The following is a 25,633-nucleotide window of genomic DNA, read 5'->3' on the forward strand; positions in this document are numbered from 1 at the left end:
TTGCAGAGCATCAATCTGGGGCGGCTTCCACTTCCCTCTTCCCTCTTTTTGCTCTTAGATCCAGCTTACACCCAAACTGTTTTGCTTTTAATATGGCATGTTTTAGATCCTCCCATTTCCTAGTTGATGCCACCACCTCCCTGCTCCTCCTTCCTGCACCGTCCTTCTCCCGTAACTTCCTCCTCCTTTTCTCCATGCAGCATCTTCAGTCGGGATAAGGAGGTGGGAAGAAAGACCGTGGCAACATGATTGAGCATCTGAGCAAAAGTTCAGAAACATCTGATACATGAACCTGAAAAGGATGAGGTAGAGGATACATGTTCTCCAGTTTGGTTTGGCAATAAAGAGCAAGTTGGGTAAAATTAGGGCATTATTTCCAATGGGAAATGCGATCCGGAGTTTAAAATGCCCTGGGAGGGCAATTTAGGAGCACATTTTGCCAAATTTGCTGGGGATCTACTTCTAGCTGTTCTCTAAAGACTCCCCAATTTGCATGAAGATTGGACTTCAGGGTGCCATTTTATGGGGCCCTGAAAGAAGGTGCCCCCAGCCACCTCCAATCTCCATTATTCCCTGAGGGGAAAACTAGGGAAACTATCTCGGGGACGGGGGTGGCATTTTGCAAGCAAAATCCTCCAAATTTGTAGGAGACCTACTGCCCACTGTCCTCTAAAGACTACCCAAGTTTCAGGGAGATTGAACCCTGGGAAAGGCATGATCAATGGGTTTTCCCACTTGCTGTCATTTTCTCTCCATAATAGTAAAAAACAGGGTGGCTGATGGCACCTAATTTGGGGGGCTCTAAAATGACCTCCCCAAGGTCCAGAATCCACCAAATTTGCAGGAGACCTACTCCTCACTGTCCTCTAAAGACCCCCCCCCCCCAAGTTTCAGGGAGATTGAACTCCGAGAAAGGAATGATGAATGGGTTTCTCCAGTTGCTGTCATTTTCTCTCCACAATAGTAAAAAATGGGGTGGCTGATGGCATCTTCTTTGGGCAGGGGCTAAAATGGCTCCCCAAGGTACAGTCTCCCTGAAACTTGGGGGGGGGGGGGGTCTTTAGAGGACAGTTAGCAGTAGGTCTCCTGAAAATTTTTTAGATTTATTTTGCAAATTTATCACCCCCATCCCCTGGATAGCCCCCATCGTTTTCCCCATAGATAATAATGGAGATCAGAGGTGGCTGGGGACAAACAGGCAAGAAAGACTTGATTCTGGCTGACAGCAAGAAAGGCTGCCATGGCTTCCAAAGTGGAGATTGTCCACTCCTCTTTGCATAGATTCCATCCCCCCCTTCCTGGTGGGTCGAGCTGCACAATCTCAGCAAAGGTGTGGAGCCATCGTGAAAACTCCCAGAAAACCCAGCGGGTTTTTTCTCCAATTCATCCAATTGAGAAAACAAGTCTCCCTCTCAGAAAAGCTGCAGAGGAGGGTTTGAGCATGCGTGAAGAGAAGGTGCATCATGGGATACCATCTCTTGCCTGGGAGGAATGGGGAAGAAACACGAGCCAATCCAAGCACGGGATCGAGTGCAGTGTGGCCACAGCGTGCAAGTGAACAGGAAAGCAATGGGGAAACTTGTGTAAGTGCATTCACATGTCATAGCATGTAATTCGTCTCGTATAGTCTGGCTCTAAAACAGCCTTGGTCACCCATATGGGTGACCTGCGCTGAATGATGTACAGAAGGAGTGTGACTTTGTTGATTCTCCTGGACCTCTCGTTGGCTTTCGATTACATCTATCTTGGTATCCTTCTGGACTGCCTTTCTGGAGTGGGACTGGGAGGCTCTGCTTTGCAGTGGTTCCGGTCCTACCCAGAGGGAGGGTTTCAAAAGGGGGTGCTCGGGAACTGTTGCTCAGCCCCTTGGCCTTTGGCCTCTGGGGTCCCACAAGGTTCTATTTTATCCCCTGCGCTTTTTAACATCTACATGAAACCACTGGGTGAGGTCTTCAGGAGACTTGAGCTGGGGTGTCACGAATATGCAGATGACACTCAGCTTTATCTCATATTTCCAACTGATCCCAGGGAGAAACAAGGAACCAGTGCTTGGAGGCAGTTTTGGACTAGATGTGGGCTAATGAACTAAAACTTATTCCTGACAAGAAGGAGGTGTTACTGGTGAGCAGAAGGTCTGACATAGGATTTATGGTGTCACTCATTCTAAGTGCATGCCCTGGTTACATCTAGATTAGATAACTACAATGCACTCTATGTGGAGCTATCCTTGAAAAGTGTTTGGAAACTTCAGTTGCTGCACATTGCTGCAGCCAGGGTAGAGCGGGCTGTAGGGACCACATCATTCCAGTCTTGGCCCATGTACACTGGCTCCCAGTTTGTTTCCAGGCACAATTTAAGGTGCTCTTGGTGACCTTTAAGTCCTATATGGTTTGAAACTAATACAAATGAAGGACTACCTACTCCCTTACAAACCTAGACAACGACTATGGTCCTCTTCAGAGGCTCTGCTTTGGGTGCCCCCACTTTCTGATAATAGAAAGATAGCTACCTGGGAGAGGGCCTTCTCAGCTATACCACCAAACTCTAGAACTGTCTCCCCAGGGAGATCTGTCTGTTCCTTTCTGTTGTCACCTGCCGCCAGCGAGTAAAGTCTTTTTTGTTTCATTTGACATACCCTCAGTGATCCCTCTTTCATGCCCAATGTTTTAATTGTTTTAAATATTTTCACTGTTGTTTTTATGTCTTTATCTTTGTTAAATCAAAAAGAGTCCAGTAGCACCTTTAAGACTAACCAATTTTATTGTAGCATAAGCTTTCGAGAATCACAGTTCTCTTCGTCAGATGCATCTGACGAAGAGAACTGTGATTCTCGAAAGCTTATGCTACAATAAAATTGGTTAGTCTTAAAGGTGCTACTGGACTCTTTTTGATTTTGCTACTACAGACTAGCATGGCTAACTCCTCTGGATCTATCTTTGTTAAAGCTCTGGTTTAAAAGGGTCTACTTGATCATAGTGCTGAAACTTTGGAAATCCTTCCCTTAGAAGATATATTTGTCTCCCTCCACCATGGTCTTCTACCAGTAGGTGAAAACTATTTTTGTTTTGTTTGGCATTCCCCTACAATCTTTTAATAACTCTCCTCCCCAGTTGTGTTGTTATGTGTGTTCATGTGTTTAGATGTTTAATTGAATTGTTTAAATATTTTATACACACTTATATTTTAAATGTTGTTTTGATGTCTTGATGTTTTCATGTTGAAAGGTTTTGATGTTTTGATGTTCACTGCCTTGGGGACCCTATTTGGTGGAAAGGCAGCATGGAAATGTATTAAATAAACAAACTTTGCTTACAGAAACTTCTGTAGATAAGCCTAGAGATTCTTGAAAACAAATCTACCTTTTAATACGTAGGCTTAAGTCAAAATGCTGTTTTGTTTCCTTTTTATGTGCCTAAATTTTTGTTATGTAAATAAATCTATTATTTCTTTACAACAGATGGGTGTGGGGGTTTTGGTCACTGGATTATTCAAAATCTTGAAATCCACAATTGCCTTGAGTAAAAACATGAAAAACTTTTTTTTGTTATATAGGTTCCATTCTTAAATAAATATTACTTAAATAATATTACCTACTCAATTTAGATAAGAAAAAAATGTACAGGGACTTAAACTAAAGTTGGATCTTTAGGAAACCATGGTTGTGTGAAAATAAAAAAATAAAAGGTAATAATTTAAGTCAAGTGAATGACCAGGGACTTCAGCAAATTTTGGAAAGAAGGGTTTTTTGTTTTTTTGAAGGGGGAGATTGCAAGATTTCCAAAATTTTGCTTCCTTCCCTACCTATCCTTCAAGTGATTGCTCCTGTATTCCCAATTTATTATTTCTAAAAGGCCTAATATTTTTAGATAATCAAAAGAAGAAACTGTCGCCTACCGACATAGAAGTCTTCAGAGTACGGTCACTGACATGCGAAGCTCCCGGAGGAAAGTCAAGGGGTGGGCCCAGTGGTGGATCGCTGCTCCTCCTTACTAACAGGGGTGTTCCTAAATGTATGAACAAAGAAAGGTCAACCACAAAAGGTAGCAACACACTTAGAAAACGGGCATACAGGCCACTCGTGTTCCCAAATTTCTGAAATTTCTAAAATCTACTTGTAAATATTTAGAGCTAATGATATTATTTAAATAATTTCCCATGCATAAACTTGGTTAGACAATCTCTCTAATGGCAATTTTTAAAAGTACATACCAGTCTAAAGACTAAAGCAGGGATTAAAATAACCAACAAAAATATTACTTTAAAAAGAGACAACCTCAAGAAAAACATAACAACAACAACAACAACATTCGATTTATATACTGCCCTTCAGGACAACTTAACATCCAGTTTACAAAGTGTGTTATTATTATCCTCACGGCAATCACCCTGTGAAGTGGGTGGGGCTGAGAGCTCTGAGAGAGCTGTGACTGACCCAAGGTCACCCAGCTGGCTTCAAGCAGAGGACTGGAGTATCAAACCCAGTTCTCCAGATTAGAGTCCCACCGCTCTTAACCACCACACCAAACTATACATCATCTACTTTTTCCAGTATCCAAAAGTGCTGGAAACTGAAGTTAATTTGACTAAAATTTCAAGAAGACGGAGTCTGATGAGCTCTCTTCTGCCCCTGAGACTGAGAGCAAGAACACTTTGTTGTCCAGAATCCCGAATTACTATCAGTAGATACACGTTTTTTCATATTGATATACATGTTGTAAAGACTACTGCTGCATCTCTCCAGTATGTCACCTTCAAACTAATTCATACCTCTATCATGTGTCAGTATATCCTACATTTACTTTATTTTCACATTCAAGCAAAACTTGAGATATTGCACTACACGGCTACCATGCTCTGTCAAATGAAATCTTGAGAAACCAAAGACAAGTATTTGTTCCTTCTAATGCGCTTTAAAAAAACTAACCAACCCTTAATTCAAATAATATGGGTGGAATTTTTTTCCCTTCAGCTGTTTCCAACTTAACTTATCCTTGGAGCAGGGCAAACAGTGAAGACTAATTGATCCAAAATGATCTCCTCTCATTTGCAAACAACTAGAAACAGGACAATAAGAGAACATCTCTGCAATGTTGTCAAGATGGCTACAAAATCCACTGAGTATAATTTTAGTCACTGAATTCTGTAAATTCAACATATAAACAGACGCACACAATGAAAATCCTTCCAAAAAGGTTCTCCAGTAAAAACTGTAGGTGACATCAATACAGAGACTCCTATTTCCTGTTTATCCTCCATTCAAGAACCCATAGTTTTGGTTACCGTAGCTCAAAATATTACAGAAATATTGTTGACTTACTTTACAAAGGCTACTGGGATCCAAATGACAGGACTGTCATGGACTAACAACAACAACATTCAATTTATAAACCAACCTTCAAGACAACACCCACTCAGAGCGGTTTACAAAGTGTTATAATAATCCCCACAACAATCACTCTGTGAGGTGGGTGGCGCTGAGAGAGCTCTGAGAGAGCTGTGACTGGCCCAAGGTCACCCAGCTGGCTTCAAGCAGACGAGTGGGGAATCAAACCCAGTTGTCCAGATTAGAGTCCTGCCACTCTTAACCACTACACCAAACTGGCTCTCTGGAAGCACTCTGGAAGCACTTGCTCCTTCAATTATATGCTTTTAAGGTTAATAGCCTAAAAATGCAGGTATTACCAGAGGAAACTGAATAGTTATGCCACAACACAATTCTTTGGCCAAAGATTTTCACCTGAAACAAGCAAGATATAATCCACAGATTTTTTTATTTGTAGGGTGGGGTTTTTTAATGTATATTACCTTTCTGCCAAGCAGGAATTAAATGTAGCTTACAATGTATAATATTTTTTTGATTTTTTTTTTCAGCACTAGTCAAATGCTCTGTTCAAAAAATTATTATAATATAGCCTTCAGTGTCCTTTCCCAGTAACACAAACTGGCACTGACAGAAGTTCTTATAATCTGTTCCATGCCATTCAATGCTAAACACAAACACAAAAAGTGGTGTTTTGTTTTAAGTTGTTAAGATGACATATAGGCTTATTTTTTTCATTTTCTTAAAATTATTTTATTAAAACAGAAAATAGCATTGGACTGTAGAAAAAATATCAAAAGTAGACTATCGAAAACAAAATATGTAACAAAGTATTAAAACTACATAATAATATAACAAAAAGTAACATTAAAGAGACATAATATCAATAACAGAATGTACAGCAGATTATTAAAACTAAATAATATTTCTCCTCTCCATCCCCACTTATTTATGTTAAAATACATTATACTCGACATTTTATATGCAGCATATTAAGAAAAACTTAATTTATAGAAGACTCCTTGACAAAGGGAAACAAGGACCACACTGTTGTCAACAGGAGACAACAGGGAGAGCAAGAAGAATACGGATTTAAAGCAGCAGAGATTCCTTTGCCAATGAGAAAGCAAAAGCTATGTAAACAAGGAGGTGGGGCATCTTACCAATTTAAAGGCATAGAGGGAGAGGGAAAGGGTGGGGTGTTTAACACAGGAAAGCAAAGGGTGGGCAACCTGAAGCCTATATCAAACCTGGATCCTTCCACACATTCCTTGATACTTGAACGCAATAAAATAAAATTGAACATCCTCCCTTACAGTGGACAGATGATAAGCTGGATGAATAAATGGGCAGCTAGAGAACATCTATCTTATCTACTAAATAGACATCCATCATCCATTGATTTTAAATTTACAGAACATATTCCAGGTTTTGGAGGGGAGACAGATTTCGGCGCCATTTCTACTCCCCTTGGATACCAACTCTGATATTTTTTATGTAGGAGCACTTAAATATTAGGTGTTTCCTGTACAGTCATACCATCAAAAAGGGAAGACACCCCTCCTAATGAACTAGGAGGCTTCATCTCAGATAAGGATGAATAGAGGAGAACAAGTTCCTAAGTTCAGTCAAACAAAGATCGTAAAGACCATGAACTGCTTATTGATATTACATCTCCAGAGCCAGTATCTAAGAGGGGTGCTGAGCATATGAATAATCAAACGCATTCTAGGAACTATGAAGAGCCGACATCTCAAAATGACCTTCTATTCGCTTCCATCCCTCCACAGCTGAAAAAGGATACTTAAGTACAAAGGATACGATACTTAAGTACAAAATCACACAGAGGTGATATTGAGGGCACAAAAGAGAGCCTATTAGCATCTTTTGGCACCTTGCCATTAAAAGATCAGGATAATATAATACAGAGATTACAAGGGTTGGTCACTACCTTAAATGACGTCAAAATACAATCAGATCACAAAATGGATGAACAACTTTGTTCAGTAGAGATGACTTCAAACAGGCTTTCCTGGGATGAGAGATTATCTCTGCCTTGAAGCCCCTTTGGTCATAGGGTGTCAGATGATATCGCTGAGAATCCAGCTGAGAAAAAAGTGATTGACTCAAAATATCAGGACTTTTTTTCTGGGCAAAGAGGTGGTGGAAATCAGCAGGATGGCACGATGACAGGACTTCCAGGAAGTGACATCATTGAGCAGAGTGTGGCCACCCCTGGGAATGCGCCCGCAATTCAAGTCTGCTTGCCTTCCTGCCCCAGGCCAATTCAGGCCCAATCCCGGCCTTTTGGGGCCCGTTTCGGCCATTCTGGGCCTATTTCAGCACAATTCAGGCCTGAAGCGGCCAGGATCCAGCCACTGCTGTGTGGAGGAGTGTTCCCCTGCCTGGTAACAGCCTGCTCATGGCCGTTTCGGGCCCAATCATGGACATTTCAGGCCTGTTTTGGCCACTTTGGGCCCCTTTTAGCCCAATTTGGGCCTGAAATGTACATGATCAATATGCTGCCGGGCTGGGGAGTGTTCCCCAGCCAGCAGCGGCCCAATCCTGGCCATTTTTGGCCTGGTTTGGCCATTTTGGCCCAATTTGGGCCTGAAGCGGCCAAGATTGGGCTGCTGCCGGGTGGGGGAATGTTCCCCCACCTGGCAGTGGCCCGATCCTGGCTGTTTATGGCTCCATCCTGAACCTTTTGGCCATTTTAGACCTGAAATGGACAGGATCGGACCGCTGCCAGGTGGGAGAGTGTTCTCCTGCCCAGCAGAGGCACAATCCTGACCATTTCGGGCCTGATTTGGGCCCATTTTGGCCATTTGGGGCCAGTTTCAGCCCAATTCGGGCCCGAAATGGCCAGGAGGGGGGCAGTTGGAACGCTTTTCCAGAGCATTCCAGCAGAAAAAAAGACCTGCAGCATACTATCCTGGAACATGACTGGGCAGGCTGCTAGGATGAGATCAAATGATGTAAAGGAATTTCTGAGTAGATTTGACCTAGTGTTACTTCAAGGAAAGATTAAAGTTTATCTCTCAGGATTTATCTCATATTCATTGTCTGTAACTGATACTGGGAAAAATGGAAGGTGTTCTGGAGGGTTGACTTGTCTGTTTTCAGTAAACTCAAAGTGAGGATTACTGATCTGCCCAACTGTTTTCTGTATGCAATGGCACTACTTTTGGAGTTCAAGTAATTGTCTATAGTTCTAGTAAATATCTATCTCCCACCACATGTTCATCAGTCGAAGATCCTCCAGTGCTGGAACCAGCTAGATGTCTACTTGGAGAGCATGACCAGGCTTCAACCTGTAACAACAGTACTGCTGGTCAGGGATTTCAATCCTAGGGTTGGAGAGACAAATGAGGATCTTTTCCTGAAATGTTTTAAAACCCAGATAAAAGAAAACTTAATAATGAATTACAGAAGATCCAAAGATAAGATGATGAATGGTGCTGGCAGACATTTTGCATCCTTATTATCAAAGAACGATTTGGTGATATTAAATGGATGCATCCAGTTTGATGGAAAGGGAGACTATACTTGTATAAATCATAAAGGGGTAAGCATAGTAGATTATTTCATTGCATCTGCTGACTTACTCAAGAGAGTTGAAAGCTTAGAAGTAATGGAATATTTGGGAGGTGATCATAGCCCAGTGCAATTATTATGCCTAGATATCTGTCGCCGATGTCCACATGTAATGAACTTAGCTCAGACACATAACACCTTAAGATCAAGACAGTGTGAAGCCATGGAAGAGAAAGTTAAAGCCCAAATGGATTTGATAAAAACTAGATACACAGGTTCCCAGGAAACCAAGAATATGGGAAATATGGAATTTCTTTCTGAGCTAATTGACCTCTTTAAGCCTTTCTTGGTAACAACGAAAACTATGGGGCGGGGCATACCCAACAGAAACAACTGGTATGATTCTGACTGTAAGGCACTAAAAAAATCAATAGGAGCCTTTATAGGCAGTTTAAAAATTTGAACAGAACAGAGGTATTGCCAAGTATATTGAAGTTGAAAAAAGAATATTAAAAATTATTGAAATATAAGAAGTTTGAGGCCCAGAAAAGTGAATGGGAATGTTTACTCTGTGCTGTAAAATCAAAAAATGAAAAAAGTTTCTGGACTTTAATAGCAAAAGGATTAAATGCAAGGTTCCCAGTACCCTGCCACATTCCTGCAACGGTTTGGGAAGCTATTTTTACTTCTATTTTTGCAAACAGAAATAGATATACGATTCGGTTTCGTTTTCCTGGCCATGTCGGACGCTCCTCTCCGCAGGTCCGGGAGGAAGCGCCCGAGCAGCCTGACCGGGTGGTTGACCTGCGAGGGTTAACCCCCAGGACTCCCAGTGAGGGGGTCAGGGTCCGGAGCGCTGCGGGAAGAGCCCCCTGAAGTCGATGCAGGGGGTAAATTGCCCGTTTGCTCCTACGGAGGCCGGCAGACTTGCGCAGCACATCGCGTGCTGCCGGGCCATGGAGAATGGCAAAAAGCAGATTTAAGGTGAAAACCTGTAAGTAGCTAATCCCTTCTGTCATTCCAAGCGTATGCGAAGGATTGGTGGGAGTTGAAGCTAAGAAGGTTCGGATATCTTCCCCTTCATTGAGTTTTGGAACTTAGTTGGCGGACTCCCCCCCCCCTAAGATGGCGACGAAAAAGCAGAGCCCTGCTGTGGGCAAATCTGTTTCGGATGCTTTGCAGGGGAAAGGAGAGTCTCTTCAAGAGGTGGTTAAACGGTCGGTCGTCGAAGCTATGAAGCCCTTTGTTGATAAGCTAAATGAAATAGGTCAAAGGGTTGGCTCAGTTGAGAATGAAGTGAAAACCATTAAAGACGCAGCATCTGGGGCAGAGCAGTCTGCTCGGGAAAACGCAGTACTCATGAAAGCAACAAACAAAGAAGTAAAGCTTTTGGAGAATCAATTGATAGGGTTACAAGTGGATCATGCTCAGATGGTATTGCGTCTTCAGAATGTGAAGGAGGAGGAAAGTGAAAACTTAAAGGATTTGGTGTCGGAACTTTTGGCGTCATTCGCAAAGGCAACTAAAGAAGAGTTAAAAAGTGATATTCTGGAAGTCCACCGGACATCTTCAAAATATGCAATGAAGCATCAGCTGCCTCACGAGATTATTGATTTTTCATCTAAGAAGACTTGGGACACCATCTTAAATAATTCGTACAATGTGGACTTGGATTTTCTGGGTAACAAGGTTAAGATATTGAAGGACGTTCCATTTTTAGCTCGGAAAAGAAGATTCAAATATAAAAGGTTTGCAGCTCTTCTGAGGAAGCGTGAAATAAAATACAAATGGTTATTTCCGGAAGGTATCTGGTTCAGTTATAAAGACCAAGCCTACAAGATAACATCGGAAGTACAGCTGAGGGACTTTGTGTTTAATCATCAAGAGTTCCAGCAAGGAGAGGATTTAGAATCTGAAGGGGGGAATGGGGAGGAGGGAGTGAGCACAGCTACTGTAGCTGTTCAGAGAGAGCTGCGACCGAGACGCGGGGGGGGGGGGGGGGAGAAGACCTGATCCTGACTGTAGTTCGTATTTTATAAGATCTACCAATCTAATAGCATATTAGAAAGTTTAACTTTAAATAATTGTAGTATGAAGGGAATGCAATACCTGTAGATGTAGTGTGTGTTTTTTATATGTTGTTTCTTCCCTTTCCCCCTGTTCCCTTTTTCCCTTTATTGTAGTGTTAGTAATTTAAAAAAAAGAAAAGAAATAGATATACGATGAATGGCAGACTGAAGCTACCACCTGGCACGAAAGAATGACCCCCAGTAATGGTCAGTGAGATCAAAATCTTAATCAAGCAGCAAAAAAAAGGGGGAAGCACCTGGCTTTGACCTAATACCAACAGAATTATTTAAAATTGACCCAGCTTGGTAGGCACAGATTTTGGTCACAGTTTTTACTGATATAAATGAGTCAAGAAATATGCCCAAAGTCTGGTGCAGCGCAATAATTATCCCAATCTATAAAAAGGAGGATCCAACGTACCCGGCGAATTATCGACCAGTAAGCCTGCTATCCACCGTAGGAAAACTCTATGCTGCAATGCTTTTTGAAAAGCTTAGATCCTGGGTTGAAGGAAATAATATACTGGGGAATGAACAGGCTGTTTTAGGAAAGGAGCAAGTACCATGAATCATTGCCATAGATCTTTAGAAAGGATGGATCTACACACAAGGCTGCCAGTTCGCTGACCCTTCTGGAAGACATTATTGCCGCCAGTAGCGCCACTTTCATACATAGTAGTTTTAAGTGGCAAGTGGCCAAGGGTTCAAAGGGTTTAGCTAGTAATTTGGCTAATACCAATTGCAATGACAACTGAGGGACAATATTTTTTGATGGCAGGAACATATTCCTCAGTTCTTTCATACACAATTTTGCAGAGTATTGTGAAAACACTGTCTTATTATCAATCAGGGTACGAAAAGTTGATATGACTGCTAGATATACTTTTACTAAGGAATTAGTCAATTTCCTTTTAAGTCCAGTAGGAATTCAAGGACTTGAGCCAAAGGACAATCTACTGCATTAATTTCCCCCTGTGTGTTGCCCAGTTAACAAATTTGTCCCATTTCAGTGCATAGGATTGTCTTGTAGATAATCATCTGGTGTTTAAGATAACTTGTGCTACTCCACTGGGGAGGTGTCCTGTGGATTCAGTAACCAGACTGTCAGTTGAATCTGTCTGCATTGTGATGTTGGATCCCTTGCCATGTTAACAGATCCGGTTCCCTGGGGAGATGATGAAATAGTTGGTTGGCCATCTGGAGCAGGTGATGGAACTAGGGTTCTCTGGGCCAAAAGGATGCCACTAAAATCGCCCTCTTGCCCTCTGATTTTATTTTGCTCACTACCCTGGTCATTAGAGGGATCAAGGGAAAAGCATAGAACAGGTGTCCTGATCATGTTATCTGGAAAGGATCCCCCAAAGAGTCCTGTTCTCAGCCCCTCCTTGAACAGAAAAGTGGGGCTTTCTGATTTTCTCTCATGGCAAACAAGTCTATGCCCGGGAAGCCCCATTCTTGAAACATGGGTACATTGTAGGCATGTCGAATGGATCATTCTTTTTTTTCTTTTTTCTTTTTTGAAAATTTTTTATTTTTTTAATATCTAACATGGAAAACTACAAAAAACTACAAAAATACAAGGGAAAGAAAGAGGGGGAAAAGGGGAGGGGGGCTGGGAAGAGGGGAAGAACAACATACAAACAATAAACACTACACTACATCTCTTGTATTCCCTTCATGCTGCAATTTTTCTTAAAAGTTAACTTTCTAACATGCGATCAGATTAGTAGATCTTATACAGTACAAGCCATATTCAGGATCAGATCTTCTCCCCCCCCCCCTTGCGTCTCGGTCTCAATTCTCTCTGCGCAGCTGGAGCAGCTGTGCCCGCTCTCTCCTCCCCCCCACCTTCCCCTTCAGACTTTGGACGTTCGTCTTGATGGAACTCCTGATGATTGAACAAAAAGTCTGTCAGCTGGGCTTCCGATGTAATCTTATAAGTTTGATCCTTATAACTAAACAAAACGCCTTCTGGAAACAACCATTTATATTTCACATCACATTTCCTCAAGAAAGCCGCAAGTCCTTTATACTTGAATCTTCTTTTACGAGCCAAAAATGGAACATCCTTCAAAATTTTAACCTTGTTGCCCAAATAATCCAAGTCAACATTGTACGAATTATATAAAATGGTGTCCCGAGTCTTCCTAGATGAAAAGTCAATAATAATCTCGCGAGGCAGCTGCCGCTTCATTACATACTTTGAAGACGTCTGCCGGACCTCCAAGATGTCACTTTTTAACTCTTCTTTAGTTGCCTCTGCGAATGTCGCCAAAAGTCCAGACACCACATCTTTTAAATTTTCATTTTCCTCCTCTTTTACATTCTGAAGACGCAGTACCGTTTGGGCACGGTCCACTTGCAATCCTATTAATTGATTCTCCAAAAGCTTCACTTCCTTACTTGTTGCTTTCATGAGTACTGCATTCTCGTGCGCAGACTGCTCTGCTCCGGTCGCTGTTTCTTTAATGGCTTTCACCTCGCTCTCCACTGAATCAACCTTTTGCCCCATTTCATTCAGTTTCGCTACAAAGGGCTGCACAGCATCGAAAACTGCTCGTCTCACCAACTCTTCCAAAGTTTCCCCCTTCCCCTGTAGCGTCATCATCACCGATTTACTCATTGCTGGGCTCTGCTTTTCATCGCCATCTTGGGGGGGGGGGACGCCAACTGAGTTCCGAAACTCGGTAAAGGGGGAAGAAATCCGCGCCTTCTTAGCTTCAGCTCCCACCAATCCTTCGCATACGCTTAAGAATCAGAAGGGATTCGCTTACTTACAGGCTTTCACCTTAAATCTGCTTATTGCCGTTCTCCATGGCCCGGCAGCACACGCGGTGCTGCACAAGTCTGCCGGCCTCCGTTGGAGCAAGAGGGCAATTTACCCCCTGCATTACTTCCAGAGGGTTCTTCCCGCGGTGCCCCGGATCCAGGCTCCCTCACTGGGAGTCCTGGAGGTTAACCCTCGCGGGTCAACCGCCCAGTCAGGCTGCTCAGACAGTTCCCCCCGGACCTGCGGAGAGGAATGTCCGACATGGCCTGGAAAACGAAAACAAATCCTCGAATGGATCATTCATGTGAATTTGCCCCCAGCCTGCTTAACCTGTCCACGATGACGTTATCAGTACCAGGTATATATGCACAGCACTTAAGTTTACTCCGTGTCCTACAGCCCAATTCCACAACGTTATTGCTTCTTTGCACAGGGACCTGGAAGCTGTTTCATCCTGCTTGTTCAGATAGAACATGGCAATGCAGTTGTTGGTGAGAACCTGTACAGTCTTGTCTCCTACCACATCTGCAAATGAAATTAAGGCATAATGTATAGCTCTCAATTCAATTCAAGCATATTAATATCCAAGCCCTTTTCACTTTCCTTCCACGTCCCATGTACGGTGTACTTTCCACAATGTGCTCCCCACCCCATGGTGGATGCATCAATCTAATAATGACCTCAGTTTTAACATGCCCAAAGGGAGTTCCCCTCATCAAGTGGGTGTCTACGAGCCACCAGTTTAGAGATCTAATTACTGCCCTAGGAATGCTAAACTTCCTTTCCTGTGAAACTGATTTGTTGCAGTAGACAGAGATGAACCAGAATTTCAGTTCCCTCATACGCAACCTTGCTAATGGGACTACAGCAGTAGGAGATGCCATAAGTCCCAGAAGCGTTTGTGTTTTCCAAGCTGATTGGAAACTGCAATGCATGAATGACTTAAACATACCCTCCAGGTTTTTTTAAATCTCTCTAGGGGAAAAAGGCCCTGTTGACCGCACCATCTAGTACCACCCCTACAAACTAGATCTTTTTAGAAGGTGAAGTCTTAGATTTCTTGATTTATTATAAGACCCACTTCTGAGCAGGTCTGCATTGTTACTCCTACCTGTCTCTGCAAATCATCATCTGATTGGACTGTAATAAGCCAATCATTGAGGTAGGGGTATATGGAGCAATTCTCAAGTAGGCGACTATCACTGCCATACATTTAATGAACACCCTTGGTACCGTGGACAAGCCGAAGGGGAGGACTCGATATTGATAGATCTTCCCTTCACATGTGAATCTCAAATATCTCCTATGAGATTGGTGGAGGGAGATGTAGAAGTAGGTATCTTTGAAGTCTATTACTACAAACCATGAATCAAGTGGTAATAAGGTCAACATCATATTCAGTATGGTCATATGGAACTTACGTGGCCTGATGAATTTGTTAAGGTTTCTCAAGTCCAGGATAGGACTAAACCCTCCATCCTTCTTTTGTGCTAAAAAGAATCTAGAGTAGAAGCCTATTTGTATTTCGTAATCTTGTATTAATTGAACAGCACCTTTATCAAGGAGTGCATTAAGTTCCACCACCAATTCAGGTTGACAGGGATTATGTGAATAGGTAGGAAAATTCAGAAACAAACTGTTAAATTCAACTTTATAACCATTTTTGACTATACTCAGAACCCAAATATCAGAAGTAATTGCACACCAGGTGGCATAAAATGATTATAGCCTGTTGCCAAACAGAGGACAGTGTTGGTTGTTGTGGGTTTTCCGGGCTGTATTGCCGTAGTCTTGGCATTGTAGTTCCTGACGTTTTGCCAGCAGCTGTGGCTGGCATCTTCAGAGGTGTAGCACCAAAAGACAGAGATCTCTCAGTGTCACAGTGTGGAAAAGATGTTGGCAGGTCATTTGTATCTACTCAGGAGGGGTGGGGTTGAGCTGAGTCATCCTGTAAGAGTTTCCCAGGGTGTGGAATGCTAATGGCGGGAGGCTTCACTGTATCCTGAGGAGGTTCTTTTGCATATGGATTGGGGCTTGATGTGCTAATCTTCTCTGCAGGGCTATTGTTGAGTATAGAGTGTTTTGTTAGCCTGGTGTTTTTCAGAACCATGCTCTGGTTTCCAGTTCCAGAGCTGTTCCAGTTGGCAGCAGAGGGTAGGACGCGAAGCAATGGGCTAAAACTACATGCACAAAGGTACCGGCTGGATATTAGGAAAAACTTTTTCACGGTCAGAGTAGTTCAAAGGTGGAATCAGCTGCCTAGGGAGGTGGTGAGCTCCCCTTCACTGGCAGTTTTCAAGAAGAGGCTGGATGAATACTTGTCAGAGATGCTTTAGGCTGATCCTGCACTGGGCAGGGGGTTGGACGAGATGGTCTGTATGGCCCCTTCCAACTCTATGATTCTATGATTCTATGTGTCAGGCTATGGCTTTCCAGACACGATAGTCTGTCTAACTCCCTTCTGCAAAAAGACAAGGTCTTTTGGTTTCAAAAGGTTTTATTTTGAAAGATAGCATTCAGGCCCAGAGGTCCATATTCTAGGATTTGAGATCCTAGCTGAACAAGGCATTGTTAGGAATGAGATACAGATTAGAAGTTGTTACATTTCACACTCCCAGAGCCCAGCCTCCCCCCAGAGTTCCCATAGCAGGAGAGTTCTCAGAGGGAACACTAGTCAAGGTGGACTTGGCTTCCAGAAAAGATAAGACAGTGTCTTCTCCCATGGACTTGGCTCCCTGCAGGTGGTCCCTAGAGGGAAAAGAAGACTAAACAGCTAAAGAATTAAACATGGTGTTAGTCAGGTTGCTTCCTGTCAGGCAACATGCAAACAGACCCTGACACTATGATTCTATGATTCTATTGGGAGAGCTGTGGATTTTAACCATGTGTGCCTCCTCAGAACAATGGCTGATGTCAAGGTTGATGTAGCTGCCATATTCCTGCCTGCATTAATTTGTTGTCGTGCTAACCTTAAAGCCTCTTCCTGGATGACCTTGATCAGTGGCGTCTGATCACCAGGCAATTTATCATGGGACGCTGCTGCCTTGTTTCAAAAGAAAATTTGGTAAGCGCCCATCATGGCAGCATAGTTGGCAATCTTGATGTTAAGCGCTGCCAATGAGTACATCTTTCTTCCAATGACGTCTAATTTTTTCCTTCTTTATCCAATGGCATGGAATGTGGCCCCTGCCTCTGCATCGTTTGCATCTCTTCGGTGACCAGTGAAGAAGGCGGCTGCATCAATAGGAAAGGACAAGAATCATCCTTTATCTTACAGAGGCTTTCAGCTTTCTTGGCAGTTGGTGCATTAGATGCTGGATTCTCGCAGAGAGTGCACATCAATTCCACAAAGCCCTCTATAACTAGAAATGCAACACGAAGTGGTGTCAGAATAAAGGAGCTGCAAGATCTTGTCCTTGGGCTTCAGTTCCAAGGATGTGATATCAATTTCTAGAGATATCATCAACTGAGTTGGTTGTTCTGTGTATGACCTGAAATCGTCCGTGGGGGAGGTCTCACCCAACTCTCCCACTGCCTCATCAAGGGACGGGTCCGATGGAATACTGGGACTGTTATCGCCATTATAGACCTCAGGATCAGGTTCTGAGTGTTGAAAGGCTATCCTGGAGCTAGAGGATGGATTGTTGCCATCTCTGTGGTCTAGGCAGTAAATCCCTGACAAATAGATCATACACCGAACATGAATCAGCAGTGTGATGTGGTAGCTAAAAAGGCAAATGCAATTTTCAGCTGCATCAACAGTAGTGACCAGGTGACATAAAGTGATGGTATCACTTTACCCATCTCTGGTTAGACTTCACTTGGAATACTGTGTTGAGTTCTGGGCATCACAATTTAATGAGGATATTAACAAGTTGGAATGTGTCTAAAGGAGGGCAACAAAGATGGCGAGGGATCTGGAAACCAAGTCCTTTAAGCAGAAGCTGAAGGAGATGGCCATGTTTAGCTTGAAGCAGAGAGGACTGAGAAGTGATATGATAGCCCTCTTCAAGTATTTGAGAGGCTGTCACAGAGGATGGAGCAGAGTTGTTTTCTGTTGCCCCAGAGGGTTGAATCAGAACCAACAGATTAAAATTTGATCAAAAGGGTTTTGGGCTAATCATTAGGAAGATCTTCCAGACAGTTAAGAGTGGTCCCTCAGTGGAACAGGCTTCCTTGGGAGGTGGTAGAGTCTCCATCGGAAGCTTTTAAGCAAAGGCTAGATGGCCATCTGTCAGCAATGCTGATTTCTATGTCAGGCTATGGATGACAGGATATGGTAGACAGGTCCCTGCACCATTGCAACAAGAAGTCCAAGCTCTTGGTTAAAGGGTTTTATTCAGAAATCCAATCATTTCCATGTATATTTCCATAGAGTTACTCAACTCTAAATACCCACTCATTTCCCCCCTCCCAGCTAGACCACAGGTTTGCGCAGCGAAAGGGTCTGGGAATGCAGGAGAGTAAACTGTAACGTTTCAGACAGTACAAGGTCACTTCTGTGAGCTTCAAAGAAACGAGATAACGCAGCTGGGTTCTCAGGCTGTTAGAGAAACGAAAGTGTTAGAGCATTTGCAAAATGCAAACAAGGTACAGCATTAGCAAAGGTTCAGCACATAGAACAATGTTATGGATGTAGGGGTACAGACAGGACATTCTATGACTTACTATGAACTTAGATAGATGGTGAGAGGGAGGGGAGGAAGGGATGAGCTGGTGCTAGGCTCTTGTGGTCATTTTTTATATGCCCTGGATAATGCTGATCACTACTTTGGAGTCAGGAAAGCGTCTTCCTCCAGGCCAGAGATCCTGGAGGTTTTTTGCCTTCCTCTGAGCATAGAGCAGGGGTCACTGAGGGAGTTTGGGAGAGAAGACAGCTGTGAATTTCCTGCACTGTGCAGGGGGTAGGGCTAGATGACCCTTGGGATACCTTCTAGCTTTATGTTTCTATAGCCACCAAAGTGAAAGTACTTTGGCAATCCCAACTACAAAGCAGCACTGTGCATTTGTATTGGAGATGCTTATAAAACGTGTATCTGCACTTAATTTGGTCCATAATATTTCCAGTGTTCTTTACAGTAGTTACAAGCACTAACAAAATGAAATTATGTGGCTACAAACATATCAGGTAGGATTAACGAGAGAGTGCTCTAAGCGAATTTCTCTGAAACCATTCGCAAGGTATGGGAGACACAGACTGTGGAAACCAAGGCAACAGAGGACCAACAGGCATGGCTGCTGGGTGTTTTGGCCATCGCCGGCCTGATGAATAGTCAGAATGGAAAGAAAGTACTTGGGGCCCTTGCTGAAAATGGGAGCACAATATTGAATACCTAGGATACAAACAGATGTAGAACTGGACCCTGTTGCAAAAGTCTCCCCTGTTAGCGATGCTTTTGGATGTGAAAATCCTGGAATAAGCACCATCCTGAGCCACTGCCCATTCCTTTTCATACAAAAATAACTTCTGTTCTGAGAATTTTTCTCCTGAAATCATTACTCGTTACATTTTCCAACTGCTTCAGCACTGACCTTACGGCACAGATGTACATGGAAGGACATATATTTCAAGTTTCTGAAGTAAACAACAGAAATGTATTCAAAAGTAATTTTTAAATTACTTTTAATTGCCATTTTATCATTATTTGTACATTTTTAAGCACCATCATTGATCACTGGCATAGTTTTAGATTGCTAAGATGACATTCAAAATAACCAAAACTCTAAATTGGTGTTTATAATGGGAATAATAATTGGAAACTAATCATAGCTGAGCTAACAGGCCTGATACAATTATGTGTAAAATATTCATTTTTGTATAAAAGCTGACAGCTACAAGTAGATGTTTTCTCCATATTGTTACTTAATTGTTCATATAAACTACTATTTACAGCGTGCAACATTATTTCATCTAACTAGGTAACAAAGATATAATCTGCCTTTCCTCTTCCTCTGTCCTTCAGATCAATGGCAACTCCTTTCACCAGCTGCAACCCCATAAGATGGAAAACGTGGTTGCACTTACCTGTAACTAATGTCCATTGAGTGGTCACCAGTGCAGTCACGCACAGGTACTGTGCCTGCTCAGGCCTGCCACAGGGGAAAGTTCTGGAACTCTGAAGAGTGCTTTGGGCGCTCCCCCTCCCCTCCACACACCGGTTTTCCCACCTTTTTGGGCACACTGAAGGGAGCAGGAAATGCCTTCCCTCAGTTCTCTCTGCTGCCACTGGAGAGGTTTAAAGATGTCATTTACACACACACACACACACACACACACACACACACCTTGCTGAAATGCTAGCAACTGGAAATGTTGTCTTCAAAGATGGTAAATGGGGATTTGTTCTTGAGATCCATAAGGAATGCTTCAATCTTGGGTTGTACAAACGCAGATTGATTATTTATCTTACAACAGAAAACTGCTATAATATTTATTATTATTTCGATTTATAAACTGCCCATCCTCAGGGGCTCTGGACGGTGAACAACAGTTAAAATCAATAAAAACACAAAAACAATCATTCTAGAATCAACATACAATAAACAATAATAAAATAAATTAACCAAATACATTAAGGTGAAATGGTGGGGAGAACCCCCCACACCAAACGTGGGAGGCCAACATGGCACTGCCCCTTTCAACCACCGAACGCCTGGTGGAACAGCTCTGTCTTACAGGCCTGGCAGAACAATGATATGTCCTGCTGGGCCCAGGTCTCCATTGACAGAGCGTTCCACCAGGCTGGGGCCAGGACTGAAAAGGCCCTGGCCCTGGTTGAAGCGAGGCGGGCTTCCTTAGGGCCAGAGACCACCAGTAAACATTTATCCGCTGATCGAAGTGGTCTCCGGGGAACATAAAGGGAAAGGTGGTCCTGAAGATATGCCGGTCCCAACCCGCTCAGGGCTCTAAAGGTAAGAACCAACACCTTGAATCTGATTCACAATTCATCTGGAAGCCAGTGCAGCTGGCACAGGACAGGTGTGATATGTGACTGGTAGGATATACCGGTCAGGACCTGCACCGCCACATTCTGGACCAGTTGTAGTATCCGGATCAGGCCCAGGGGTAGCCCAGCGTAGAGTGAGTTACAGTAATCTAGCTCGGAGGTGACTGTTGCATGGGTCACTGTAGCCAGGTCCTGGGGTGTCAGGTAAGGGGCAAGTTGCCTGATCTGACGGAGATGGAAAAATGCAGACTTGGCAACTGCCATAACCTGGACCTCCATCAATAGGGAGGCATCCAGGAGCACGCCCAGACTCTTCACCACTGGCAACTTTGCCAGTGGTGTCCCATCCAGGGCAGGGAGCTGGATCCCAACATCTGGCAGCCCCCATCCCAGCTGCAGGACCTCCATCTTCACCGGGTTCAGTTTCAGCCTGCTCTGTTTCAACCATGCCATCACAGCCTCCAGAGCTCTGGCCAGATTGTCCAGGGCCGTGTCTGGCCCACTGTCCATCAACAGAAAAAGCTGGGTATCATCTGCATATTGATGACAGCCCAGCCCAAACCTCCGCACCAACTGGGCGAGGGGGCGCATGTAGATGTTAAATAACATAGGAGAGAGTATCGCCCCTTACGGAAGCCTGCACACCAAAGGGTGATGGGGCGATAGATCTCCCCCAAGTGCCACCCTCTGTCCCTGACCCAGGAGAAAGGAGACCAGCTACTGTAAGGCTGTCCCCCAATCCCCACATCGGCGCAATGGCTGGCCAACAAGTCATAGTTGACCATGTCAAACACTGCTGTGAGATCGAGTAACACAAGCAGCGCTGACCCGCCTCGATCCAGATACCTGCAAAGGTTATCTGTGAGGGCAACCAAGGCCGTGTCTGTCCCATGGCCAGGACGGAAGCCGGACTGGAATGGGTTCAGGACTACAGCATCATTGGACTTCCGGCTTGGAGTTCATGGAAGGCTGACGCAGCTCAGGGAGCTGGGCTGTCCATGCTGCTGTTTGTGAGGGCTAGTGGGGTGCCAACTGCCCGTAGCCCCCTGTTCTCAGGCGGAGAACAGGCAAGTACGCTCAAGACCCCAAGAGTGTGAGGGTCTCGGCTGTGGGGGGGGGATCTACGCAACGATAACCCACCCAGCCTTGAGACCCCACTCGTAGACGGGTGGCAAAGATCTCTGCAGTAGCTCTGGAGTCAAGTTTTTGGCTTAAGACCTCCGTACCCAAGCTTCAGCACTAAACTGGGAATACTGGACTATCGTAACTACTGAAACAGCAATTACAACCCATAAAGAAGATTTAATAAGGTAAAGATTGCTATCTCTTTATGTGAGAAGAAAAATGGTAAAAGAAACTGAATCAAATTAGCAGACAAAAATTGCAAAAGACTTAATAACTTACTGTGAATATTCCGGCAAAGTAATTGAGAAAAAAAAAATTTTTAGAGAGGAGGTAACGCGGAAAATAGATTGTTTACATACCTGCAGCTTGTAAGAGATAGTGAAGTGTGAGAAAGTTGAAACATCGCGAGAAACGTGTCGAGAAGAGAAACCGGAAGTGCATCAGTGCAATAGAAAGACTGGCTGGAAGCGGCTTCTGAGGAACCAGAAGAGGACGTGTGCCATTTTGAAAAAGGGAAAGAGCTTGACCTCAAATTGGGCAGAAGTAGGACATCTTGGATAAGGGAAAGGGCATAAACTTCAAGTAAAAACCATAGAGAAAAGACGCCCGACATTTTGCATGCTAAGATCGCAAATTTTTAAAAAGACTTTGTTAAAATTTGACATTTAAAGTGAGGAAAATAAATCAGCCACGCCACGGAGTTAAGGAAAAGAACAGACTCGTGGGAGCGAGGTAAGGAAAGCCCCACAATGTCGAAGAAAGAATGGCAAACGGCGTTGGACAATGTATTGTCGAAGGCTTTCACGGCCGGAGAACGATGGTTGTTGTGGGTCTGAGAGATCTCTGTCTTTTGGTGCTACACCTCTGAAGATGCCAGCCACAGCTGCTGGCGAAACGTCAGGAACTACAATGCCAAGACCACAGCAATACAGCCCGGAAAACCCACAACAACCGGCGCTGGACAGTTTGGATAAAAAAGTTGCAGAGGGAAATAAGGAGATCAAAGATATGATGCAAGAGAGTGTGAAAGATATTAAAGAGCTCAAAGAGACTTTTAAATCAGAGATGGTGGAGCTGGTTAAAAATATTGATGAGGTCAAGAAAGAACTACAATCGACACAACAGAAAGTTAAAATAGTGTAAGATGAAACTGATAAGTTGGCTGGATCACACAAGATAGAAACCAAGGGTTTGAAAGAGAGAATGGCCGTGGCGGAATGTAAACATATGGAAAAACAACTTAGATTTCGTGGAGTCCTGGAAGTGGAAGGGAAATCAACCCAAGAGCAGATTTCAGAAGTACTAGCAGAATTTTTGAATAAGGAACCGGAGGAAGTGGCAGCCTTTCTGGATGTGACATACAGAATCAACTCAAAATATGCAGCACAAAAAAACCTACCAAGGGATATAATAGTCCAATTTACAACGAAAAGAACAAGAGAAAAGATTGTGAGTAAGCAATTTCAAAACCCTCTGGAAATTGGTGGAAAAAGAGTGAGAATAATGAAGGAACTTCCTAGGGGAGTTTTGTTGGAGAGGAAGAAATACAGAGAACTAGTACAAATGTTGAAAGAATTGAACATCAGATATAGATGGGAAATACCAGAAGGATTGAGTTTTGAGTTTCGTGAGATTAGAAGAACACTCAGATCTGGACAGGAGATGGAAATGTTCATAAAGGGCTATGAAAAAGACTTTCCCAAAAGATCTAAAATTTGATTATGGAGTGCAAAATTATATCTTGGAACGTAAACAGACTAAATTCACCTTCGAAACGTAAAGCTACTTTCCACTGGCTATCTAAACAACATTGTAATATAATTTGTTTGCAGGAGACACATATTAGGAAACAGGATGTGAAATATTTAAAATTTGCTAAATTGTGGAAAGAATTTGTAGAGGCGTAAAAGCAGAAAAAAGAGGAGTTGTTTTATATATTAAAGATGAGCTGCAACCAAAAGTGATTTTAAATGATCCGGAAGCTAGATATATAGCAGTGGAAATAATTTGGAATGCAAAGAAAATACTTTTGATTGGGATTTATGCACCGAATGGCGCTAAAGAGAACTTTTTTAAAGACTTACAGAACCAATTGGATGGACTGACATATGCTCAAATAATTCTGGCAGGTGATTTTAATGGAGTAACAAATTTGGATGATGATAAAAAAACGAAAGGCGCTCATAAAAAAAGAGGACTTTTGCCAAAATTTCCTGCCAAGATCAGGAAAATTTGGAGGATGTTTGGAGAAGAAGTAGCCCTAAAACAAAACAATATACGTTTTACTTGGTGAGGCACTCGACATTATCAAGAATTGATATGATCTGGGCCTCTAAAGATCTGGCGGTATGGACTAAAGAGGCAGAAGTAATGCCTAAGGTAGGCTCAGATCATAATCCAGTAATGTGGAAATTTGGGAAAGGCACCAAAAGACGAGGATGGAGGATAAATGAAGACCTGCTGCAATCAGAAGATAATATAATGCTACTACAAAGAGAGACCAAATTCTTTATACAATATAATCTAAATAAAGGTGTTTCAACTGACAAAGTATGGGATACCTACAAAGCAGTAATCAGAGGAACTTTAATGGACTTAAACGCAAGAGACAAAAGGAGAAAAGAAGAAAAAGGCAAGAAATTATGGAAAAGATAAAGGGCAAGGAGTTACAATTAAAGAAAAGACCTGGGAAGAAGAAGTTGTATCAAGAAATAAAAATTCTGCAAGAACAGTTGAGAGTAGTGAACAATAAAGAATTAGAGTGGGAATTGAAAAAATTGAACCAAAAATTATTTGAAGGTGCGAATAAACCTGGGAAATATTTAGCGTGGCAATTGAAAAAGAAAAGGGAGAAAAAAGTAATAACTAAAATTCAAGAAGATGGTAAGACGTTAATAGACCAACTGGCCATAAGTAGAGCCTTCTTTAAGTATTATGCAAAGTTGTACCAAAGGAAAGAAGTGGATTTGGATACTATTGACCAATATCTGAATAAGATTAACTTACCAATACTATCAGAAAAATGGAAGGAAAAATTAAATGCAGAAATAACGGAAATGGAAATAAAAGAGGCTATTCAGTCGACTAAATTAGGGAAGGCACCAGGTCCAGATGGAATTACGGCTAGATTCTACAAATTATTGGAAAACGAACTGATACCTTTTTTGAAAGAGGTAATGAATGGAATTTTAAAAGGACAAAAGATACCAGAGTCTTGGAATGAGGCCAATATATCATTGATTCCAAAAGAAAATCAAGATTTAAGTAACGTCAAGAATTATCGACCTATTTCGTTGTTAAACAATGATTACAAAATTTTTGCAAAAATTTTGGCAAAGAGATTAAAGGACTGGTTAGTTGAGATTATTGCAGAAGAGCAAGCAGGGTTCCTTCCAAACAGGCAAATCAGAGACAATTTGAGAACTGTAGTCAATGCTATAGAATACTATGATAAACATTGTGAAAGTGAAGTTGGTTTTTTCTTTGTGGATGCAGAAAAAGCGTTTGACAATTTCAACTGGAATTTTATGTTTGCCACAATGGAAAGGTTGCAAATGGGAAAAGATTTTATTCAAGCAGTAAAAGCAATATATAGAGACCAATGTGCGGCAATTGTAGTAAATGATGAGCTAACAAAAAAATTGGAAATAAGAAAAGGTACAAGACAGGGGTGCCCATTATCTCCACTGTTGTTCATTTTGATTTTGGAATTGTTATTGATTCAAATAAGAGAAGATGAGGCTATAAGAGGCATAAGGATTAAAGAATTTACCTACAAGGTTAGAGCTTTTGCAGATGATGTGATGGTCATAGTGGAAGATCCAATACAAAATATGCCAAAGTTGCTTGATAAGATAAAAGAGTT

General features: G+C 42.6%; 1 protein-coding gene across 4 annotated transcripts in view; it reads right to left on the reverse strand.

Annotated features, from left to right (window-relative positions):
- Positions 1-25,633, reverse strand: part of PARD3B (par-3 family cell polarity regulator beta) — a 946,974-nt gene that overhangs the window by 697,627 nt on the left and 223,714 nt on the right. For all 4 annotated transcript variants that reach the window (XM_054971073.1, XM_054971072.1, XM_054971071.1 and 1 more), the window contains exon 4: positions 3,895-4,004. In XM_054971073.1, the coding sequence (XP_054827048.1) occupies positions 3,895-4,004 (110 nt within the window). The remainder of the gene's footprint in view (positions 1-3,894; positions 4,005-25,633) is intronic.

Source organism: Eublepharis macularius, chromosome 2 (assembly GCF_028583425.1).
Source record: "Eublepharis macularius isolate TG4126 chromosome 2, MPM_Emac_v1.0, whole genome shotgun sequence".
In the NCBI taxonomy this organism is placed as follows: domain Eukaryota; kingdom Metazoa; phylum Chordata; class Lepidosauria; order Squamata; family Eublepharidae; genus Eublepharis; species Eublepharis macularius.